A 23629-nucleotide genomic window follows, 5' to 3' on the forward strand; every position below is an offset into this window, starting at 1 on the left:
CCTATAGCCCAGCAGTCAGAGCCAGCAGTCCACTGAGTCTAACTGCTTTGTCCCTTTAATTAGCATATGAAAAAATAAACAGTGACACTCAGTCGCTTCCAATGTCGTAGAAATGGGATCAATAATGTGCACAATAATTCAGATATAGAAGCAATACTTTGACCTACTTTTGGTTACCTGGCTCCTGCCAGCACATCTCAATCCTAACAGCAGGGGGCGACACTCAGCTGCAAACACTGCTCAATAGGTAGACAGGTCAACAGGTAGAAGGGTAGGTACAGGTAGGCACAGGTAGACAAGTAGACAGGTAGAAAGGCAGGTACAGGGAGATACAGGTAGACAGGTGGATACAGGTAGGTAAAGGTACACAGGTAGATAGGTGGATAAAGGTAGACATGTAGACAAGTGGATAATACCAAGGTTGACTGCATGCGTTGAAAGGGAACACATGAACAGAAACCGGGAGACACAATAGAAACAGCCTCCTCAGCCAGGGAACACAAACAGGAAACGACAGTCAGAGACCACAGAACACAGACCAACGGCCACGAGGCGGAGCGGACTGCCCTACCCGAGTGCAGCGCATTGTGAGCACAAGGGTCTGAGCAGCTCCTCCTGGTCTCCTCCTGGTCTCCTCCTGGTTCTCCTCCAGGTTCTCTCACCCTGGTCTCCTCCTGGTGTCCTCCTGGTCTCCTCCAGGTTCCCCTCCTGGTCTCCTCCTGGTCTCCTCCAGGTTCCCCTCCTGGTGTCCTCCTGGTGTCCTCCTGGTGTCCTCCTGGTCTCCTCCTGGTTCTCCTCCTGGTCTCCTCCAGGTTCCCCTCCTGGTGTCCTCCTGGTGTCCTCCTGGTCTCCTCCTGTTCTCCTCCTGGTCTCCTCCTGGTGTCCTCCTGGCCGGGGAGCAGGTGAACACAGCCCCTCTGTGGCGGCTGAAACAGAATAACAGGACGGCCCCGCCTCAGGAACCCTCCGGCCCCGGGTCAGAGGAGTCCCGCTGGGCCTGGGGGAGTCATCCTGCTCCTCTGGTTCCTCATAGGTTTGAAAATCCTTATGCTCTGGCTCATATTTGGTCTTCTCATCAATCGGATTTAAGATTAAAATCACGGACTTCTGGATCTGAGATGAGTTAATGATTGATAAAATTTGCCTGATGGGGAATGTGAGGTTGCGTCACGCTGTGCAGCCTCTTGTGAATCAAAACATCAGTCATCATAGTTGACTGCCTGGTTTGTATGAAGCTGAATCCACAGGGTACTTTTCTGACGAGGGCGCGAAGCAAGTCGAGTCGATGCTGCGCACCTTTGATCTGATAAACGTTGAATTCTCGTAAAAGGCGTCAGTTTAAGAGTTGTTAAACTAAAATAGTAAAGGCATTCAACAGTTAGTAAAAAAAAAAAGGGTTGACTTTAATTTGCAATCTTTTATCATCTTTTACAAGATGTGGCGCACATTGTGGCTACGTTAATAAATAACCCGTAGTGAACATTTGGTGAAGAGATGGATGGATCGAAGGTTCCGGACCAATAACGCAGTGGCAAGGTGTACTCCTTTGTGCGCCTGCACAACACACCCACTTGTCTTTACAACCGTTGAACACTAGAGGGGGGTGACACCCCCCCCCCTCCCCATCAATAGCCACCCCTACACGTGTAAAGTAATGAAACTACATTTCAAATGTAGAGCAAAGACAAGATTTCAATGTTGATGAGAATCAAAGCGAAGCTGTCAGTTGTCCTGATTATCTAGTTCAATTGAGGTGAACCCTGCAGACCCGCTGGTCTGAAGAACACGGAACACTCAACGTCTCCATTTACTGTAGATTTTTTAATCCAGAACCCAACATAAGGCAGACGTCAGCGACTCCATTGATGCTAACAGAAGATATTGGCACTTTTCAACATTAACTTCGGAGGGGGCGGGCCTTACGTCAGGACGTCACGACAAACCCGGCTTTAATTGGTCCGTCAGGATGCTCCTCATCAGGGGGACCATTGTTCATACGATACGTGTACAAAGTCACATGGGTAGATAATAAACATATATATATATATATCAAAAACTAACGTCAGCGAGCATGCCGAAGCTCCGCCCACAGTTCAGAGGTCAGACGGCCGTTTGCCCAACAGACGCCACGCCCAGGAGAAGCTCTGCCCAGGAGAAGTCCAAAGATCAAAGTTCAAAAGCTTTATTTGTCCCACAGGTTGCCATATTAGAAAATTGTCTTTGAATGAAGGCAGTCTGTTCTCTAATTGTGTGTATGTGGTGCTTGTGTAAGTATTTTGTGTGTGTGTATTGCCTTGGGTATGAAGGATTATGTAGAGATTTTTTGGCTAGAGGCACTCTGTATCTTCTGCCCAATAAGCTCCGCCCAGGAGGAGGAGCTCCGCCATGGAGGAGGAAGCTCCACCCAGGAGGAGAAGCTACGCCCATGAGGAGAAACTCCACCAAGGAGGGGGAGGCTCCGCCCACAGCCCTTCCTGTTGGTCCTTGAGCTCCGTTGCCACGACGGAAGGCCGTGGTACTGCGCCACTGGTGTCCACGGTAACGCTGGTTGCCGTGGTTACGGACGAAACAGAGGAATGTGGATCTTATTGCGTTCATAAAGTTTACAGATTTCTTCTTTTTACAATCGTCCTCCAACATATAAAAGTGGATTCTCCTGTCCCCAGGGTCATGACCCCTGGGGTCAGATAGTCTACCTGCTCAGGGTTAGATAGTCTCAACCTCCGGGGTTAGATACTCTAAACGCCCAGGGTTAGACAGTCCACACGCCCAGGTTTAGACAGTCTACACGCCCAGGGTTAGACAGTCTACACGCCCAGAGTTAGACAGTCTACACGCCCAGGTTTAGACAGTCTACACGCCCAGGGTTAGACAGTCTACATGCCCAGGTTTAGACAGTCTCCACCTCCAGGGTTAGACAGTCTACACGCCCAGGGATAGACAGTCTCCACCTCCAGGGTTAGACAGTCTACATGCCCAGGGTTAGACAGTCTTCTACACGCCCAGGTTTAGACAGTCTCCACCTCCAGGGTTAGACAGTCTACACGCCCAGGGATAGACAGTCTCCATCTCCAGGGTTAGACAGTCTCCACCTCCAGGGTTAGATAGACTGCACCTCTAGGGTTAGACAGTCTACACCCCCAGGGTCAGACAGTCCCAAGGGCCGCTACATGCCCAGGGGGTTGAGGTGTCCCGAGTGGCCCACGGAGCTGAGGATCAGGGCCCTCTGGTTGTCCAGCAGCTCTCTCTCCCGGTCCAGGGCCGCCCTCTCCTGCTCCATCAGGGCCCTCTCCCGCTCCAGCCACTGCCTGTCCGCCTGGACCGCGGCCCGGTCCCTCTCCACCACCCCCCGGTCCTGCTCCAGCCCCGCCCGGTCTCTCTCTAGCCCCGCCCGCTCCGTCTCCACCGCCAGCCTCTCCCGCTCCACCATCTCCCACTCCCTCTCCAGCCCCCCCAGCCGCTCCGCCAGGGCGCGCTCGCAGCCGTCGCCCCCCGGCCCCTCGGGGTACGGGTCGTAGTCGGGGGGGAGGGGCTGGTGGGCGGGCCGCGCCCTGGGGGCGGGGTCGGGGGGCTGGTCGTCATGGGTGATGGGGCTGAGGAGGGGGGCGCTGTCCCCCAGACGGCCCTCCATGGCGTCGTTCATCAGGTGGAACCAGGGCCAGGACGCCGCGCCGTCCGCCGCCGTCTCCATGCCGACGGGGGGGTACTTCAGGTCCTGCAGCAAAAAGCCTGTTAACCCTGACTAGAGAACTAACTAACCAGCTAGCTGGCCACCAGCCTAAAGGTGTGAAGCTACCTAGCTACCAGCCTCAAGGTGTGAAGCTAACTGGCTTACCAGCCTAAAGTGATGATGACATGAGGAGGTGGAAATGATGTCATGATGATTTCATGTTGATGTCATGATGATATGAGCGGTTGGTCATGATGTCATGATGATATGAGGTGGTGGTGATGATGTCATGATGATTTGAGGTGGTGGTGTCATGATGATGTCATGATGATATGAGGTGGTGAAGATGTCATGATGAGGATGTTATGATTCTGCTACCTTGTATCTCCTCTTCAGGTTGTCCCATTTCTTGGACATCTGATAGGTGGAGACCTTCCCCAGCAGGCCCAGCTCCTTCAGGATGGCCCTGCACAAGAACCCAACGTGAGACAAATCATCTAACCCCACGAGGGCTTTTATTGTGAAGGCTGCAGTCGAAGGAGTCTTACTTCCAGGCGGCCTTGGCTGCATTCCTCTTCCCCGTGAAGAGAACCTCGTTAGCGGCTCTCAGCTTAATGAGCCTCCTGGTGTCCTGTTCAGACACTAAAAACCGACACACACACACACACACACACACACACACACACACACACACACACACACACACACACACACACACACACACACACACACACACACACACACACACACACACACACACACACACACAGTTAATATTATTAATATTATACTAGTTATTGTCTCCACTAGTTGAGATTTTAGTTGAGGTTCTCCACTAGTTAATGTTCTCCACTAGTTAAGGTTCTCCACTAGTTAAGGTTCGCCACTAGTACAGGTTCTCGTTGAGGTTCTCCGCTAGTTGAGGTTCTAGTTGAGGTTCTCCACTAGTTTAGGTTCTAGTTGTGGTTGTAGTTAAAGGTTCTCAACTAGTTGAGCTTCTCCTCCAACGGGTTCCTCACTCTTGTAGGAGAAGTCACTGGGCGTGGAACACTCCTCCCCGCTGGCGTCGATGTACGTGATGCTGCCATCCGCCTCGGCCGCCGCTTCAATGGCGACCGCGTTGTCCATGGCGACGGCTGCGTCCATGGCGACTGCGTCCATGGCGACGGGGTCCATGGCGTCGGGCCCCTCGTCCAGCTCCGACATGCTGGTGCGGTCCTGGGCGGGAGACGCCCCGAACACGTCCTCGTCGCTGGCCCAGAGCGGCGCCACACGGGGGGCGTGGCCTAGCAGCCGGCCCTCCAGGGCCTCGCTCATCATCTGGTACCAAGGCCAGGAGGAAGGGCTTAGCTGGCCCTCAGCCCCCCGCGGGGGGAACTTCAGGTCCTACACACACACACACACACACACACACACACACACACAGACAGACAGCCAGCCAGACAGACAGACAGACAGACAGACAGACAGACAGACAGACAGACAAGAAGGAAGGCTTGTGGTTATGGGCGGACAGGAAGTAGGAGGCGCTGGAGAAGCAGGGGGAGGAGCTCACCTTGAACTTGGTCTTCAGGTTGTCCCACTTCTTGGCCACCTGGTCGGGGGTGATCTTCCCTGTGAGCCCCATCTCCTTCACGATGCCCCTGGACACAGACAGGCTGCTGAGGCTAAACCGCTAACACTAACCTACTTTAGCTCCCGGCTAGTGCAGTGGCTAACTCGGATGCTAACCCAGTCCCTTAAACCCAGGCTGGCGGCTAACTCTAAGCTAATGGTGTGTTCCAGATGCCGCGCACACCACCTGCACGAGTTGCAAGTGGGGAAATCTCCCAGATTTCTTGCAGGCTTTCATGGAGTAGCGCCCCCTTATGGTCGGTCCCACTCGGGATTCTGAGAGTCCACAGAGTTCAGTAAGGCTGGCCATATGACTCGACCCTCAAAAATGGCTGCGCCCGTAAAGAGATGCATTTTCTTTGTATTTGTACCACGTTGGTTATTTTAATGTCAATTTCAAATGCTCTTACACACTTGGTTACATTGCTACTTTAATTCAGTCACCAATTTATGCATTGCAATTTATGCATAGCACATTGTCTTGCTGTGCGTACAATACAATGTAAAGTTGTTCTGTTTGTTTTCGAGCTGGTTTGCTGAAGAGGCTAATGTAGCTAACAATAACAATGACTAGCCAATGACAAAGAAAAACGGAACGCTATAAGTGCTACAAGCCAGGACATTACGTCACAAGAACAACTCGTGCGGGTGGTGTACGTTGCATCTGGAACACACCCTAACCCAGTCCTTTACCTCCAGGCTAGCGTAGCGGCTAACCCTGATGCTAACCCAGTCCCTTAACTCCAGGCTAGCGTAGCAGCTAAATCTGATGCTAACCCTTACCTCCAGGCTGGCTTGGCTGTGTTCCGTCGGCCGGTGAAGAGCGACTCGTTGGCGGCTCGCAGCTCTATCAGCCTCCTGGTGTCCTCTTCTGTTACTGCAGACACCAGGAAACAGAGCCACATGACTGTCACCTCCTCATCCTGTCTGTCGACCCTCCGTAGTCCACCACACAGCAGGGCCCCGCCCTGGGGCTCTGGCCCAGTGGATCACAGGGAACCAACCACTCTCTATTCATGTCTAGGCTACCTATAGCATACAGAGTCAGACGCAGTTGATACACAGCAGACGTTCTAAACTCAGCCAGACCTCCAGCTAGCTCCAGGCCGAGCCTCCAGCTAGTTCCAGGGCCTAGCCTCCAGCTAGTTCCAGGCCTAGCCTCCAGCTAGTTCCAGGGCCTAGCCTCCAGCTAGCTCCAGGCCGAGCCTCCGGCTAGTTCCAGGGCCTAGCCTCCAGCTAGTTCCAGGCCTAGCCTCCAGCTAGTTCCAGGGCCTAGCCTCCAGCTAGCTCCAGGCCTAGCCTCCAGCTAGCTCCAGGCCTAGCCTCCAGCTAGCTCCAGGGCCTAGCCTCCAGCTAGCTGCAGTGTGCCTACATTTGTAGGTGAGCTCCATCAGGCGCTCACCTACAAACTAGCTCCAGGCCTCCAGCAAGCTCCAGGCCTAGCCAGTGCCCTGCGCGGCGGCGGCGGCGTACGTTTGTAGGTGAGCTCCGTCAGGCGCTGCAGCTCCCCCAGCGCCGCCGCTCCGCCCTTGTCCTCCGTCTCCACCAGCAGGTCCATCTCCGACTCCGTCAGGAACTCCGACATGCTGCTACGCCCGGCGCCGCGCCGCGCCCGCTTGCGTGGCAGTGGCGGGGGGGAGGCGGGCTCGCAGTCCTCATCCCCCTCCTCCACCAGCGGCGTGAGCACGGGCGCCGCCGCCGCAAACCGCCCCTCCATGGCGTCGCTCATGCGGTAAAACCAGGGCCAGGAGCCGGGGCTACTCTCCACGCCACGCGCCGGGAACTTCAGCTCCTGGGGGGGATCAGAGGGTGGAGTCAGGAGGGCTGGCCACGCCCCCGGAGCTCAGCAGGGCCTCACCCTGTAGTCTAAGTGGGCGTCGCCCTGTAGTCTAAGTGGGCGTCGCCCTGTAGTCTAAGTGGGCGTCGCCCTGTAGTCTAAGTGGGCGTCGCCCTGTAGTCTAAGTGGGCGTCGCCCTGTAGTCTAAGTGGGCGTCACCCTGTAGTCTAAGAGGGCGTCACCCTGTAGTCTAAGAGGGTGTCACCCTGTAGTCTAAGAGGGCATCACCCTGTGGTCTAAGAGGGCGTCGCCCTGTAGTTCAGTCCCTGTATTCAGTTTTCCCCCTAAGATTGCGTTTAGAACCAATATGGCAGCTGGGCGAATCGGGCCGAGAAGTTAAAGTTTAATTAAGAAGTAACGATTTCGGCTAACTCCTGCAGCTACTGATACTCTCACCTTGTATCTCCTCAGGTAACTATGTCCTGTTCAACTGATCTCACCTTGTATCTCTTCTGGTAACATCTATCTACTGGTCTCACCTTATATCTCCTCTGGTAACATCTAGCTACTGGTCTCAACTTGTATCTCCTCTGGTAACATCTAGCTACTGGTCTCACCTTGTATCTCATCTGGTAACATCTAACCACTGGTCTCAGCTTGTATCTCCTCTGGTAACCATACACTGGTCTCACCTTGTATCTCCTCTGGTAACATCTAGCTACTGGTCTCAGCTTATATCTCCTCTGGTAACCATCTACTGGTCTCACCTTGTATCTCCTCTTCAGGTTGTCCCACTTCTTGGCCAGCTGGTCTGTGGTGACCTTCCCCTGTAGGCCCAGCTCAAACAGGATGGCCCTGGAGAACACAGCCAGTGTTTAACACATTGTACCATGCACTATGGTGCATGTTCAACACAATGCCCACTATACAATCAGGACATGTTCAACACTGTATATATCACGTCTGCACTCAACCATAGGAACCACTGTATATCACGTCTTCATGTCATGCAGTACTGCAGGCTGTCAGGACCAATAGTCCCCTGGACCTCCCACCCCCTCACATCCTCCCCCCTCACATCCCCACTCCCCCTCCCTCCTACACCTCCTCTCTGCCTCAAGCCAACCGTACACCGCCGCCCACCTCTCCGTTCCTCCTCCACCTCCTCTCTGCCTCTAGCCAACCATACACCTCCGCCCATCCCTCCTGCCCTCCTCCACCCCCTCTGCAGCTTGATTTCACTCTGAATCAGTTGGTTCCCTCCTCCTACAGAATGACCTTTGACCCCGACCCCTCCCGCTTTCATCCAGAGTGACTTCTCACATCAAGCGGCAGGTCATAAAGGAGCAGGTAGGGGTCAGAGGTCCCCGGCTCTAGGAGGCCTTCAGGTAGACTGAGGGCTTGGGGGATTGAACCAAGAACCTTTCGGTTAGGGTCAAACACCTAACCACAGGAAGTCCCACATCCCCCTAACCACTACAACTTCCTGTTCCACAGATGATCCCATGCAGGAAGTATGACTCCAACATCCGGTCCCAAGTGATCCAATACAGGAAGTACCCAGCCCGCAGTACGAACCTCCAGGCCGGCTTGGCCGAGTGCTTCCTGCCTGTGAACAGCGACTCGTTGGTGCAGCGCAGCTTGATCATGCTCTCCGTCTCCTGCTCCGACACTGGGACACACACACACACACACACATGCGTAAAGGAAAACTTCTGAATCTTTCCAATTGGACCTCATTTCCTGATCAGATCTCCCTCTTGTCTTCACCCCCCCCCCGACTCTCCATTAGGCTGCAGTACGTTACATTGTCTGTTGTCTCAACCATCCCCCCTCTCTTTCGTTCTCCTCCTGCAAAAACCAAACCTGACTCCGGGAGTGGGACAATAACAAACAGACCTGACTGGGTTGAGGCTGTTTCCTCTACTGTCCGGCCCATGTGTCGAGGCTGTTCCCTCTACTGTCTGCACAATGTGAGGCTGTTCCCTCTACTGTCTGGCCCATGTGACGAGGCTGTTCCCTCTACTGTCTGGCCCATGTGATGAGGCGGTTCCCTCTACTGTCTGGCCCATGTGATGAGGCTGTTCCCTCTACTGTCTGGCCCATGTGAAGGGGCTGTTCCCTCTACTGTCTGGCCCATGTGCTGCTGCTCGCTCCCCTGTTCTCTTTTGCGTGTGCTCAGGGTCCTACTCTTATAGGTGCACTCCGACAGCCGCCTCCAGCCCATGGGCAAGCCCTCACAGGGCGGGGTCAGCCTGGGGGGGCCGTCGCCCGCACCCGAGTCCTCCATCTCTGTCTTGATCAGGAACTCCAGGATGTCGGCGTTATCCGGGTTACGGTTGCCGTGGCGCGAGGCCGATGCCCCCGGGGCCAGTTGGTGCGGGGTGTGGGGCGTGGGGGCGGGGCTTAGGACCAGCGTGCTGTTGTAGAGGCGGCCCTGCATGGCGTCGTCCATGATGTGGAACCAGGGCCACGAGTCCTGGGAGCCGCCCTCCTGGCCCTGATAAGGCTGCTTTAGGTCCTGAGACACAACCAACCAATCAGAACGCTCCTTCAGGTCCTGGAACACAACCAGCCATTCAGAATGCTGCTTCAGGTCCTGAGACACAACCAACCAATCAGAACCAGGTCCTGACCAAGGAAAAGTGCTTTTATATATATCATATTTATACATCCTAACCAAATAATCATCCCTCCACACATCATCATATTCGTATACTGATGATTGTTCCAGTAGTGATGGTAGGCCGTCTCTCACCTTGTACTTGGTGCGGAGGTTGTCCCATTTCTTGGCAATCTGGTCAGCACTAAGCTTCCCCTGCAGCCCCAGGCCCTTCAGGATGGTGCTGAGGACAGAAGAGTAGAGCCGTGTGAGGGTGGCCCTGTGAGCCCACTCCTCCCCCACCCCGCCCTTCAGGGTGCATCACTCACTTCCATGCTATCTTCGCAGAGTTCCTCTTCCCGGTGAACAGGGACTCGTTAGATGCCCGGAACTCAATCAGCCGTTTGACGTCCTCCTCGGTCACTAGTCACCATGGAGACATCATCACACACGTCACCATGGGGACAGCATCACATACGTCACCATGGAGACATCATCACACACGTCACCACAGGGACAGCATCACACACGTCACAATGGGGACAGCATCACAAACGTCACCATGGAGACAGAATCACACATGTCACAATGGGGACAGCATCACACACGTCACCATAGGGACAGCAACAGACACGTCACAATGGGGACAGCATCACACACGTAACCATGGGAACAGCATCACACACGTCACCATGGGGACAGCATCACACACGTCACCATGGGGACAGCATCACACACGTCACACGTCACCATGGGGACAGCATCATACACGTCACGCACAGCATGACGCAGCACATAGGTCGCCTCCTCACTTTTGTACGAGTTCTCCTGGAGGTGGGACAGCGGGGTCATGTTGGCCTCCATCGGGACCAGAGACCTCCGGGACCGGCAGCGGGGGGCGACCAGGCCCGGGACGGTTCACATGAGTCAGACCGCTCCAGCGGAAGGACTGGAGTGTTCGCAACGAAGTGCTGTCGGTGCCGAGTAAGAGAACCTGCGTTACCCCGTCAGCAGCGCAAGGCACACACGGCTAGCTATCTAGCTAAGCAGGGTAAAAACAACAACAAGCCAGACATGTCACCACTTCCGAGGGCCCCAAAGACTCAAAAGATTCGACCCAGACGAAGTTCAGACCTGCTGTCCAGTAGTGTTTAACGATCAGTAATAAATGGCAGATCGATAAATAGCGGTTCGGTTTCCTCCGCTGCGCTACGAGGGTTCGGGGTGCGATCAGAGCGGCCAGCTACTGCATCCAAGGGTTCGGCCGTACAGTGGGAGGGACTTCTGAGCTACCGACTAATCAGCGAGTGGTTGCAAAGCCAGAAGCATCGCCTACTGTACATCTAGCTCAGTGATTGGTTAGTAGAATGGAAAAGGACCACCCACTGTACGTTCGAACCCTTGGATCCTTGCGAATACCTTCGGAGCGGAGGACTCTTCTTCCGTTCCTAAATAACGGGACTAACGTGCCGCTGCTGCCCACGCCGGTTGAAGAAGGAAACGACTTTAAAAACCATCCTTAGACACCACTTTATTGCACTGAGATACAAACATGCCTGCTGAAGTTTGTTTTATTGTAGTAACATGTAAGTCATCTATACATATCCTCAAACATATTTTCACAAAAGATTAGACACCTGATTAGACAATTGTTATGGTAAAACTGACCCAATCCAAAAGCATTGGTCGGCCAACTTTTATTGTAGTTACATGTACGTCATATATACATATCCTCCAAACATATTTACACAAAAGATTAGACACCTGATTAGACAATTGTTAGGGTGAAACGGACCCAATCCAACAACATTGGTCGGCCATCTTGTTTCAACGAAGCTAGCTTGTGGCACTAGCGCCTAGCGGGGCTCCTTTGTGTCTACATCAGTCTCTCCCAGAGGCAGAGCAGCCTGTCCTTATGCCACGCTCCTCGGCCCCGCCCCTCAGCCAGCTCCTTCCTCTCCCGCTCCAGAATCGCCCGGTCCCGCTCCAGAACCGCCCGCTCCCGCTCCAGAACCGCCCGCTCCCGCTCCAGAACCCCGTGCTCGCAGTCTACCCCGGCCGTGTCTTTCTCCAGCACTGCACGCTGCGCCTCCACGGCGACCGCCTCACAGCGCAGCTCCTCCCTCTCTCGGTCCAGCTCGTCCCTCTCTCGGTCCAGCTCGTCCCTCTCCTGGTCCAGCTCCTCCCTCTCCCGGTCAAGCTCCTCCCTCTCCAGCTGTCTGCCTGTCACACCCCCCTCCCCCCCTCTCTCGGACCACTGTTGGCACTCCGCCATGACCAGGCGGGTGGGGCTTAGGGAAGACCCCTCCCCATTGGCCTGGTGGACGGGGCTTATGACTGACCCCTCTCCTTCCACGAAGGAAACGGAGCTCAAGACAGACCCCTCCCCCTCCACCAGGGGGGCGGGGCTTAGGACAGACTCCTCCCCCTCCACCAGGGGGGCTAGGCCGAGGACAGGCCCCTCCCACTGCCCCAAGCTTCCAGTCATGGCCCGGTCCATCAGGTCGAACCAGCGCCAGTAGCTCTCCTTGGAACAGAGCTCCGTGCCATCAGGGAGGTCAGCCTTCAGCAGCTGGAACCATCAACACACCACCTTCTATCACAGTACCATCAACACACCACCTTCTATCACAGTACCATCAACACACCACCTTCTATCACAGTACCATCAACACACCACCTTCTTTCACAGTACCATCAACACACCACCTTCTATCACAGTACCATCAACACACCACCTTCTATCACAGTACCATCAACACACCACCTTCTATCACAGTACCATCAACACACCCCCTTCTATCACAGTACCATCAACACACCACCTTCTATCACAGTACCATCAACACACCCCCTTCTATCACAGTACCATCAACACACCACCTTCTATCACAGTACCATCAACACACCACCTTCTATCACAGTACCATCAACACACCACCTTCTATCACAGTACCATCAACACACCACCTTCTATCACAGTACCATCAACACACCACCTTCTTTCACAGTACCATCAACACACCACCTTCTATCACAGTACCATCAACACACCACCTTCTATCACAGTCCCATCAACACACCCCCTTCTATCACAGTACCATCAACACACCACCTTCTATCACAGTACCATCAACACACCACCTTCTATCACAGTACCATCAACACACCACCTTCTATCACAGTACCATCAACACACCACCTTCTATCACAGTACCATCAACACACCACCTTCTATCAGTTAACAACATCACCCAGTCACCCATAATGGGGCACACCTTTAACTCCACTCCAATCCAATTAGCATTTTGATGTTTGAGGAAACACAACACTGTTGTGAGACCTTTAAAACATTGTGCTGTGATAAGACCTTAAAAATCATTGTGCTGTGATAAGACCTTTAAAACATTGTGCTGTGATAAGACCTTTAAAACATTGTGCTGTGATAAGACCTTTAAAACATATTGCTGTTAGGAGACCTTTAAAACATCATGCTGTCGATTTTTAAAACCCACCTTATACTTCATCTTTAAGTTTTCCCACTTCTTGGCAATCTGCTTCGGTGTCGTCTTCCCCTCGAGCCCCAGGTCTCTGATCAGGATCCTACAAACCCAGGGGAGACTAGTTATATCCTACACCAGGCCTATTCAACTAGCGGCCCGTGGGCCAAATGCGGCCCCTCTTAATTTTTTTCTGGCCCGCAAGAGGTTGCATGCAAAAAATAAATAAAATAAAGGAGAAACATAGTTGCATGCAAATCAGGTTTGTGTGTGTAGCCGGTGATACTAGCTAGAAGCAGTACCCCACAATCAGGAACTGGCATCACTTATTCTGACAATGTTTGGCTCAACCGATACGTTTGAGTCTAGCTTTTCTCATATGAATGCCATCAGAACAAGGGCACGTTGCTCCATGACCTATGAGAAGCTGCATGAGTGTCTCAGGCTGAGCCAAACAAGGCAGTGCATCTTTCTCACTGACTCACTGGCTCAAAATGTCTCATATGTACAGTAGTTCTGTTTTGTGAACTACTGTACATATGAGATAATAAGTGTCCAAAATATATGAGAGCAAAATCTTTTATAATAATACGATTAAAAGTGAAGAAGGAAGGAATGCGTCTGACAAGTTTATTCTATGTAGTAGTACAGTACTATATATATTAAATTAACACTACTTTAAGTACGATTTATTTGTAGCGATTCATTCACGTAGTTTTACTCTGTGGCCCATGAACCCCCAGTGGTTTTCCTTTTCGGCCCACTTGTTAAGGAGGTTGAATAGCCCTGTCCTACACTATACTCGTCAGGTCCTAACAAGACTAGTCAGGTCTACACAATGTGTGTTGTATCAAGGTGCTTAAACGTTGTTCATTAAAACATCAAACCCGTTCTTCTAACCCCTTCTGACGCGTTCTCACCCCCACAGATGTTTTGCTCTTCCCTTGTGGAGCGTGAAGCGCTTGTCGTTCTGTGCACGAAACACGATGAGCCTCCGCGTCTGCTCCGGAGTCCCTGTCACACGACACATGTTACAGTCATATGAGAGTCCATTACAAATATAACGGTCATATGTGAGTCCACATCACATCTAACGGTCATGGACGTCCAACATCACATGTAACGGTCATACAAGAGTCCACCTAACAAATAACAGTCAAATGAGAGTCCACATCACATGTAACGGTCATATGAGCGTCGACACATCACATGTAACGGTCATACAAGAGTCCACATCAAATGAAACGGTCATATGAGGGTCCTCATCACATGTAACGGTCATATGAGGCCACACAGTGTTGCCAGATTGGGCGGGAAATATCGCCGAATCTGGCAACACAGTCCAAACATCACATGTAACGTTACTATAAGTTATGGCCCGGAGTCGGACTCATCCCACGACGAGCTTCCATAGACACCGTGAAAGGTCAACCTTGTCAAAATGTTGTCGTTTTACTGAATTAAACTATGAAAATCCGACCGAGTGAAACATGTTTTATAAACGCGACGCCGGGTCGGAAATGTTTACATTTGGGAAGGTTCCGCGCGTCCATCTTTGAAACGACTCCGAAATGCATCGTGGGGGTGCTGTTTACCTCACGGAGGGCGGGTCCAGGAACAGACTGAGGGACCCTTCTGATCGTACGTCTGCGGCGCCGCCATCTTGGAGAGGTCAGGACGGGCCTGTGATCCAGTCAATGCTCAACCGACTTCAATGAGTCATTTTTATTCAACGTCTTATGGTTTTATTATATGTAGGGCTTGCTCAAGGTGTTCAAAAAAATGCACTAATTAAATAGTGTTACCTAATTTATTGAATCAAAAATATTTATCATGCTTTTACGTTACGCTCATGTAAATCGGTTGAAATGTGACGGTTTTCAACCGTAAATCGGTTGAAAACCGCAGCTTGCCTCTCCAAGAAGGCGTCGCCGTTGACGTATCACAGCAGGTGGTCGAAGGGGCAATGCAGCGTAAAGCCAGGAAGGGCGGGACGGCAGCGCCCCCTGGTGGGCCGACACGGGACTACTACAGCCAGGACGGCAGTGCCCCCTAGAGGGCCGACCCGGGACTACTAGTGCAGACATTGTCGAACTGGGAAACCTCGTTCCTATAATAAACATCCATGTTCATTGTCTGTCTGTCTGTTCTGTCTGTTCTGTTCTGTTCTGTTCTGTTCTGTTCTGTTCTGTTCTGTTCTGTTCTGTTCTGTTCTGTTCTGTCTGTCTGTCTGTCTGTCTGTCTGTCTGTCTGTCTGTCTGTCTGTCTGTCTGTCTGTCTGTCTGTCTGTCTGTCTGTCTGTCTGTCTGTCTGTCTGTCTGTCTGTCCGTCCGTCCGTCTGTCCGTCTGTCTTTATGTGTGTGTGTGTGTGTGTGTGTGTGTGTGTGTGTGTGTGTGTGTGTGTGTGTGTGTGTGTGTGTGTGTGTGTGTGTGTGTACGTGTGTACGTGTGTACGCGTGTACGCGTGTACGTGTGTACGTGTGTGTCTGACTGTCAGCAGTACAACGCATCACTTGACGTCATCCCGTTCTTCCGCCCTCTAGCGGCCGTGAAGGTCCCTGCAGCCCCCGCTGGAGACGGGCTTCAGCGCCGTGTTGTCGGTCGGAGGGCGATGCTCTCGTGGATGCACGACCGCTCACCTCCTCGGCTGGATTGACCACCCCCGACCCTCCTTTTTCAGGCTCCATTTGAATCATCTACCCCGACGGGATCGAGCCAAGCTACAGCAGCGCTTGACTATCACTGAAAAGGTGAGGAATGGTATCCTCGGTTAACGGTCAGGGTGTGTGAAGGTCTTTATGTTGTTCTCCGTCAGATGTGATGGAGACCGAGAGACGCTGACCTAGATGCGCTCAGCGGCCTGTTGGCGTTAGATGATCCGTCAAGAACATTACTTTCATGGTCATTGATTTATTTATTTTCTCTAGTTACAATTCTAGTTTACATAAGGTATCCACTGAATAATCGGCAAAAAAAAAACGGTTATTATCAACGGCTTTTGTCTTATTAACAATAATCGTAATTATTATTATTATTCCCAAGCAACACACTAGCGTAGTGCTACATAATAATAATAATGATAATAATAATAATAATAATAATAATAATAATAATAATAATAATAATAATAATAATAATAATAATAATTTATAATAAAGATGATTAGAACTATGAGTTCTGAATGTGTGCAGCATGCTGGCCAGGAAGGGCCTGCTCCCGGACGGCTTCTTGTTGACCAGATTGGCCGAGAACTCGGCTAAGCCCTGCCGTGCCCGGCCCCGCCCCCACCGCGCCCGCTTCATCACCAAGAACGGCTCCTGCAACGTGGCCCACAAGAACATCAGAGAGCAGGTAGGCTCCTGACCTCCACCTCCTGACCCTGAACCTAACCCCCCACTGACCCTAACTCTGACCCCTGACCCTGACCCTCCCTGACTCTAACTCTGACCCGTGAACCCCCCAACCCCAGACTCTAGAGACTAGTCAAGAGAGGCTGCAGGGTCCTGGTTGTCCGGACTCTAGAGACTAGTCAAGAGAGGCTGCAGGGTCCTGGTGGTCCGGACTCTAGAGACTAGTCTTGAGAGGCTGCTGGGTCCCGGTGGTCCGGACTCTAGAGACTAGTCTTGAGAGGCTGCAGGGTCCTGGTGGTCCGGACTCTAGAGACTAGTCTTGAGAGGCTGCAGGGTCCTGGTGGTCCGGACTCTAGAGACTAGTCTTGAGAGGCTGCAGGGTCCTGGTGGTCCGGACTCTAGAGACTAGTCTTGAGAGGCTGCAGGGTCCTGGTGGTCCGGACTCTAGAGACTAGTCTTGAGAGGCTGCAGGGTCCTGGTGGTCCGGACTCTAGAGACTAGTCTTGAGAGGCTGCAGGGTCCTGGTGGTCCGGACTCTGGAGACTAGTCTTGAGAGGCTGCAGGGTCCTGGCGGTCTAGGCCGGACTCTAAGAGAGGGACTAATGGACTTATGGACTGATGGACCATCATCCGCTCAGGCCCGGCAACGGGCCAGTTGCCCCGGTAACGGGCAGCCTCACATCCTGCTCGGTATTTTATTGAGAATGCACTTAATGTTCGCACTTATTGTATCTTGTACGTCCTGGTACTTAATGTATGCACCTAATGTGTGTTGTATGGCCTGGCACTTAAAATAGTACTTAGCATTGTGTAGCGTCTTATCCTAGCTATCTCTGTTGTATACAGGGAAAGGGTTAACCTTGATTGTTAGTGCTTGCCACTTGGTTCTATAAACATCCTTACTGTAGCAACAGAGATATATTGTTGTTTCTCTTTCTTCTGACAAATGGACCTATGTGTGTGGCTTTGGATAAAAGCATCTGCTAAACGCCCTGAATGAAACTCACTTAAAGCCTTCTTACAAACAAACTCCTGCGCATTATGTTTTATACATCGTGCATTATAGACTATGTATTAGACATTATCACATGGACCGTTTACAATATGGTAAACACAAGACTACCCCCCTATACACACAACTTAGTATCACACAATACATAGGGACAAAAAATATAATAATACAATAAAATACCATCTTATGGTGCGTGGAAAAACAACATGAGCGTCTAGGGTACCTTTACTGTGAAGCCCCCTTCCTGTTCATAAACATGAGCATCAGGGTACCTTTAATGTGAAGCCCTCTTCCTGTTTGTAGGGTACCTTTATTGTGAAGCCCTCTTCCTGTTCGAAGGATACCTTTACTGTGAAGCCCTCTCCTCCTCCAGGGCCGCTTCCTGCAGGATGTTTTCACCACCATGGTGGACCTCAAGTGGCAGCACTCGCTGCTGATCTTCACCTCCTCCTTCCTTTGCTCCTGGATGTTGTTCGCCATGGCCTGGTGGCTCCTGGCCTTTGCCCACGGGGACCTGGAGCCCGTCGGGCCCAACGGGGGGCCCCCCGCCGTGCCCTGTGTCACACAGATCCACTCCTTCACCTCCGCCTTCCTCTTCTCCATCGAGGTCCAGGTCAGAAGACCTACTTCCTGTCAGAGGATGAACTTCCTGTCAGAAGATCTAATTTCTAGAGACAGGTCATTAAGGCGCAGGTAGGGCCCCTACCTGCGCCTTAATGACCTGTCTCTGTACTGTCTAACCCCTACCTGCTCCTCAATGACCTGTCTCTGTACTGTCTAACCGTTAGACAGTACAGAGACAGATCATTGAGGAGCAGGTAGGGGTTGGACAATGAGATAGTGTCTGGTTGGTCGGTAACCATCAGGTGAGTCTGGGTTACTAGGTAACCATCTTGTCCTGGTTACTAGGTAACCGTTCCATGGGTCTGGTTACTAGATAACCTTTCCTTGTGTCTGGTTGCTAGGTTACCATTCCGTGTGTCTGGCTGCCATGTGACCTTCGCGTGTGTCCGGTTGCCAGGTTACCGTTGCGTGTGTCTGGTTGCCAGGTGACCGTTGCGTGTGTCTGGTTGCCAGGTGACCGTTCAGTGTGTGTGGTTGACGGGTGACCGTTGCGCGTGTCTGGTTGCCAGGTGACCGTTGCGTGTGTCTGGTTACCAGGTGACCGTTGCGTGTGTCTGGTTGCCAGGTGACCGTTGAGTGTGTGTGGTCGACGGGTGACCGTTGCGTGCGTCTGGTTGCCAGGTGACCATCGGGTTCGGGGGCCGCATGGTGACGGAGGAGTGCCCGCTGGCCATCACGGTGCTCATCGTGCAGAACATCCTGGGGCTGATCATCAACGCCGTGATGCTGGGCTGCGTCTTCATGAAGACGGCGCAGGCCAACCGCCGCGCAGAGACACTCATCTTCTCCCGCAACGCCGTCATCGCCCTGCGCAACGGCCGGCCCACCTTCATGTTCCGCCTGGGCGACCTCAGGAAGAGCATGATCATCTCCGCCACCGTGCAGCTGCAGGTCAACCCCCTGACCCAACACATGACCCTTGACCCCGACCCCTCACCCTTACATCTGACCCTAACCTTAACCCTAACCTTGACTTCTGATACCAACACCTGGCCATTTCCTCTGACCCCCACCCCTCACCCTAACCATGAACTCTGACCCCTCACCCTAACCTCTGACCCCAACACCTAAACCTGTCTTCTGACCCCCACACCTGACCCCCACACCTGACCCCTAACCCCACCCCTCACCCTAACCCCTGACCTCTGACCCCTCCCCTCAGGTGGTCCGTAAGGCGGTGACGTCAGAGGGCGAGGTGATCCCGGTCAGCCAGATGGACATCCAGGTGGAGAACCCGCTGCACAGCAACGGGATCTTCCTTGTGTCGCCGCTGGTCATCAGCCACACCATCCAGCGCGGGAGCCCGCTCTACGAGCTCTCCGCCCAGTCGCTGGCCAGCGAGGACCTGGAGGTCATCGTCATCCTGGAAGGTCGGCCGCCTGATGTACCTCCCCTCATTAGGAATCTACAAATTAACCAATCTGAATCAGATATCTGTTGATCCATTGGTTCAGAATCTTCCCCAACCAACCCCTGCTCCTCTCCTCTCTCCACCCGAGAACGGAGGTGGGGGGCGGTGGGAGCAGGGCCTCAGCTTATTGGCCGCTGTGTGTGATTGACAGGCATAGTGGAGACCACGGCCTCATCTGATTGGCTGCTGTGTGCGATCGACAGGCATGGTGGAGACCACGGCCTCACCTGATTGGCCGCTGTGTATGATTGACAGGCGTGGTGGAGAACACGGCCTCACCTGATTGGCCGCTGTGTATGATTGACAGGTGTGGTGGAGACCACGGCCTCACCTGATTGGCCGCTGTGTGTGATCGACAGACCACTGTGTGTGATTGAGAGGCCACTGTCTGTGATCGACAGGCCACTGTGTGTGATTGACAGGCCGCTGTTTGTGATTGACAGGCGTGGTGGAGACCACAGGGATCACCATGCAGGCCCGCAGCTCGTACACGCCAGACGAGATCCTGTGGGGGCGGCGCTTCGTGTCCATCCTGTCGGAAGAGGACGGCCGCTACTGCGTCGACTACTCCAAGTTCGGCAACACGGCGCCGGTCCGCATGTCGTCGCTGAGCGCCCACGAGCTGGACGCCACGCGGGGGGGCCAGGAGCCTGGGGGCCCGGGGGCCGGGGGACAGCCGCAAGGCTGGGGCCTGGTCCGGGCCGGCAGGGGGGGGTTCAGGAGGGGAGCGGGAGGGGGAGGGGAGCGCAGCTGCTACCCTAGCCCCGCCCCTCAGCCCTGGGATGGCCAATCGGAGAAAGGGGAGGAGGAGCCACCGGCGGTGGGGGCAGAGAGGAAAGGACAGAAGAAGACAGTCCAGCTGGAGGTGATTGGCCCTCAGGATGAGGAGCAGTGAGGGGGAGGTGTGGGAGGGGGAGACCAAAGGTTACCTGCTGCTAAGGTGTATTGCGATGTTTTATGATATTTTTAGATATATATCAAATCTATTTTTGTTACTGAGTTGCACCATTCTGGATATCACAGTTAATGGTTTAGATAAATCCTTAATAGTTTGGATATTTAGTGATTCATCATCATTTATAAACTCTTAATGTCATTATTATTGTTATGATTATTAAAAGTATTCCAGACCAATAACACTCACTTCAATCAAATGTCAGTTTGTGGAAACATTTAATGAATTGTGTTTTTCCAGTTATTTGATAAACATCTAAAAAATAAACAGACTCAAAGCACTTCCTGTTGCTTTTAGCGATGGTACGAAGAGTCAACGAGTTAAGGTCATGAACCGGGCCTTTCACAGCCAGCTCAGCCACACAGCCGTCAGGGAGCCAATCAGAGCCAGCGCTGGCGTTGCCATGGAGACGGGTGTGGCGGCGTTGCACAGGTTGCTGCTGCAGCACCTGTAGGTGAAGCCGGAGAGGGCGGGAAACATCTGGGAGAGGCGTGAGTTGTCACAGTCGGTGTAGCGCAGACAGCGCCGCACCGTCTTACCCCCTGGCAAGCAGACAGGGAGACGGGCAGACAGACAGGAAGGCAGGGAGAGAGCCAGACGGCAGGCAGCAGGCAGGCAGGCAGGCAGGCAGACAGATAGACAGACAGACAGAAAGATTATCACACTACTGTAGAAAACGATTATTGCATTTGTTTGCAAAACAAAATTATGTAATCTGTAGTTCATATTTATTAAACAAGACATGTAATCTATGGTTTAACACGACATTATGTTATCTATGGTTTATATTATATCAACAATTATGTTATCTAAGGTTTAAAATAAATAAAACATTATTAATCTATTTTTTGTATTATATAAAACACAACATAATGGTATGTACAATTTATATTACATAAAATAAAACATTCTCTAATCTATGTTTTACATTATATAAAACACCAGATTATGTAATTAGCCAGAAATCAACACAAGTAAGTATATTAACCTGTTTAGTAACAGTATATTACCATGAGTTATTATATTAACGTGATTTAGTAATTTGTATATAAATACCACTTGTTTTATAGTACATGACCATATATAATGTTTATATAGAGATGTGGGGGGAGGGGTACATTATGTTAATATAGAGTTATGGGTCGGGTATATTATGTTAAAAGAGTTGAAGGGTGCGGGACAATTATTTTAATATAGTTTTAGGGGGCGGGTACATTATGTTAAAATAGAGTTGAGGGGGCGGCTACATAATGTTATTATAGTTTTATGGGGCGGGTACATTGTGTTAATTTAGAGTTGTGGGGGGGGCGTACATTATGTTAGCATAGAGTTGTAGAGGTCGGGTACATAATGTTAAAATAGAGCTGTAAGGGGCGGGGCTACGGACCTCTCTCACTCAGCGACACGCAGGCGTCCTCGTACGTGCACTCCTGGACGTTCTCACAGCGACCCGTGTAGTCAGAACACTTGTAGCACCGCAGCGCTGCGCCTGCACACACACACACACACGCACGCACGGGCACGCACACACACACACACACACATACACACACACACACACACACACACACACACACACACACACACACACACACACACACACACACACACACAGACAGACAGACAGACACACACACGATTAATTTATTTGGAGTGACCAATACTACACCATAGCATCCAACATTTTTATAAAGAGCCTATTATGTCTCACACAACACAATCACTGTGCAAGTATTTACAGCCAAGTGAAACAGTAGATAAATATAGTTATATAAAGGGTACAGATGAAAGCGCCTTCTTCATATATGCAGACTGCCTATGATTGCTGACACAGAGCAGTATTTGGCTATTTGCTTAAAGTTCTTATTTAGTCCAGCAATTTGCAATTTACACACACACACACACGCTTACTGGGTCCAACTAGACTATAAAGGACTAACTAGGCTAAAATGGACTAACAAGACTATAGAGGACTAACTAGACTAAAGTACTAACTAGACTATAGAGGACTAAGTAGACTATAGGGACTAACTAGACTACAGGACTAACTAGGCTAAAGGACTGACTAGACTACAGGACTAACTAGGCTAAAGGACTGACTAGACTAAAGGACTAACTAGGCTAAAGGACTAACTAAACCAGCAGACTGAGTAGACTCCCTCACCTCGGTCCGGCAATCCGAAGCCCAGCAGAAGAAGACAGAACCAGCCTTTCATCCTCACACCTGGTCCTCAGACACGACGAGAAGGTAAAGAGGAGGAGGAGGAGGAGAGGAGGAGGAGGTCAACGGAGGAGAAGGTCAACAGAGGAGAAGCTAGAGAGCAGAGCAGCAGACTCCCGGAGACGCGGAGGCAGCAGACAGACTCTCCTCGTCCAGACAGACCAGCTCAGAGTCACAGCAGCTCTTTGTCCACACGTTCACAAAGCCCCTTTCTCCTGCCTCCTCCTCGGTCACACATCTGGAACAATCCCTGGCACCGCTCCTCAGACCGCACCTCCTCCTCTGCAGCGCTCATCTTCATCCTATTGCGCATCCTCATCCTCACAATATACCTCCTCCTCCCCCATCACCTCCTATGGTCACCAGTAACACCAGTAACACCTCCACCCCCAGCAGCACCTCCTCCTCACCCCTCTCCCCCAGGCTGCTCCTCCCCCCTAAGGACAGTGGTGGCAGTGTGGGCCGCGCCGGGCACCGGCTGGCACCACCGCCTCCAGCCCCCTGGGGATAGAGCCCTCTGTGTGCGCTGGCCACAACACCCGCTATGAAGACATGAACAGCCCCCAACACCCTCTATGAAGACATGAACAGCCCCCCTAACCCTCTATGAAGACATGAACAGCCCCCCAACACCCTCTATGAAGACATGAACAGCCCCCAACACCCTCTATGAAGACATGAACAGCCCCCCTAACCCTCTATGAAGACATGAACGGCCCCCCTAACCCTCTATGAAGACATGAACAGCCCCCTACACCCTCTATGAAGACATGAAAAGCCCCCAACACCCTCTATGAAGACATGAAGGGCCCCCTACACCCTCTATGAAGACATGAACGGCCCCCTACACCCTCTATGAAGACATGAACAGCCCCCTACACCCTCTATGAAGA

General features: G+C 52.1%; 4 protein-coding genes across 5 annotated transcripts; 1 reads left to right on the forward strand and 3 right to left on the reverse strand.

The window, feature by feature from the left end:
* Positions 1-1382: 1382 nt before the first annotated feature.
* Positions 1383-11029, reverse strand: LOC115550826 (uncharacterized). Of its 2 annotated transcripts, XM_030366159.1 has the most exons (14): positions 10798-11029; positions 10476-10634; positions 9993-10086; positions 9820-9907; positions 9252-9621; positions 8640-8733; positions 7829-7916; positions 6758-7076; positions 6068-6161; positions 5226-5313; positions 4690-5056; positions 4219-4312; positions 4049-4136; positions 1383-3715 (listed from the first exon to the last, which is right to left on the reverse strand). In XM_030366159.1, exons 2-14 carry the CDS (start codon positions 10525-10527, stop codon positions 3167-3169), a joined length of 2385 nt encoding a protein of 794 aa, XP_030222019.1. In that variant the 5' UTR covers positions 10528-10634; positions 10798-11029; the 3' UTR covers positions 1383-3166. The 2 variants fall into 2 exon arrangements, with proteins under 2 accessions (XP_030222019.1, XP_030222020.1); XM_030366160.1 differs by having other exon boundaries at positions 9252-9582; positions 10476-11028.
* Positions 11030-11174: 145 nt separating this feature from the next.
* Positions 11175-14790, reverse strand: LOC115550827 (uncharacterized). The gene is made up of 4 exons (XM_030366161.1): positions 14692-14790; positions 14084-14177; positions 13179-13266; positions 11175-12235 (listed from the first exon to the last, which is right to left on the reverse strand). The coding sequence occupies exons 1-4, from the start codon at positions 14738-14740 to the stop codon at positions 11540-11542; spliced, it is 927 nt and encodes a 308-aa protein (XP_030222021.1). The 5' UTR covers positions 14741-14790; the 3' UTR covers positions 11175-11539.
* An 804-nt stretch (positions 14791-15594) lies between these two features.
* kcnj11l (potassium inwardly rectifying channel subfamily J member 11, like) lies at positions 15595-20703 on the forward strand. Its single transcript, XM_030365459.1, has 6 exons — positions 15595-15913; positions 16355-16514; positions 17899-18138; positions 18771-19040; positions 19312-19519; positions 20004-20703. Exons 2-6 carry the CDS (start codon positions 16356-16358, stop codon positions 20453-20455), a joined length of 1329 nt encoding a protein of 442 aa, XP_030221319.1. The 5' UTR covers positions 15595-15913; position 16355; the 3' UTR covers positions 20456-20703.
* Positions 20704-20716: 13 nt separating this feature from the next.
* On the reverse strand, positions 20717-23092 carry cd59b (CD59 molecule (CD59 blood group) b). Its single transcript, XM_030365460.1, has 3 exons — positions 22680-23092; positions 21903-22004; positions 20717-21057 (listed from the first exon to the last, which is right to left on the reverse strand). The coding sequence occupies exons 1-3, from the start codon at positions 22729-22731 to the stop codon at positions 20858-20860; spliced, it is 354 nt and encodes a 117-aa protein (XP_030221320.1). The 5' UTR covers positions 22732-23092; the 3' UTR covers positions 20717-20857.
* Positions 23093-23629: the final 537 nt, after the last annotated feature.

The sequence above is a fragment of the Gadus morhua genome, chromosome 9, assembly GCF_902167405.1.
Source record: "Gadus morhua chromosome 9, gadMor3.0, whole genome shotgun sequence".
In the NCBI taxonomy this organism is placed as follows: domain Eukaryota; kingdom Metazoa; phylum Chordata; class Actinopteri; order Gadiformes; family Gadidae; genus Gadus; species Gadus morhua.

Coding starts and splice junctions, on each gene's coding strand:
- LOC115550826 (XM_030366159.1), bottom strand. CDS start 10,527: ATGGAGGCCAACATGACCCCGCTGTCCCACCTCCAGGAGAACTCGTAC. Junction 9,622..9,819: donor ACCTCCGCACCAAGTACAAG/GTGAGAGACGGC, acceptor GTTGTGTTCCAG/GACCTGAAGGAGCGTTCTGA. Junction 7,077..7,828: donor ACCTGAAGAGGAGATACAAG/GTGAGACCAGTA, acceptor GATCCCCCCCAG/GAGCTGAAGTTCCCGGCGCG.
- LOC115550827 (XM_030366161.1), bottom strand. CDS start 14,740: ATGCATTTCGGAGTCGTTTCAAAGATGGACGCGCGGAACCTTCCCAAA. Junction 14,178..14,691: donor CGCGCGGAACCTTCCCAAAT/GTAAACATTTCC, acceptor GTCGTGTGACAG/GGACTCCGGAGCAGACGCGG. Junction 12,236..13,178: donor ACTTAAAGATGAAGTATAAG/GTGGGTTTTAAA, acceptor TGATGGTTCCAG/CTGCTGAAGGCTGACCTCCC.
- kcnj11l (XM_030365459.1), top strand. CDS start 16,356: ATGCTGGCCAGGAAGGGCCTGCTCCCGGACGGCTTCTTGTTGACCAGA. Junction 18,139..18,770: donor TCTTCTCCATCGAGGTCCAG/GTCAGAAGACCT, acceptor TCTGGTTGCCAG/GTGACCATCGGGTTCGGGGG. Junction 19,041..19,311: donor CCGCCACCGTGCAGCTGCAG/GTCAACCCCCTG, acceptor CCCTCCCCTCAG/GTGGTCCGTAAGGCGGTGAC.
- cd59b (XM_030365460.1), bottom strand. CDS start 22,731: ATGAAAGGCTGGTTCTGTCTTCTTCTGCTGGGCTTCGGATTGCCGGAC. Junction 22,005..22,679: donor CTTCGGATTGCCGGACCGAG/GTGAGGGAGTCT, acceptor GTGTGTGTGCAG/GCGCAGCGCTGCGGTGCTAC. Junction 21,058..21,902: donor CGTGTCGCTGAGTGAGAGAG/GTCCGTAGCCCC, acceptor TCTGCTTGCCAG/GGGGTAAGACGGTGCGGCGC.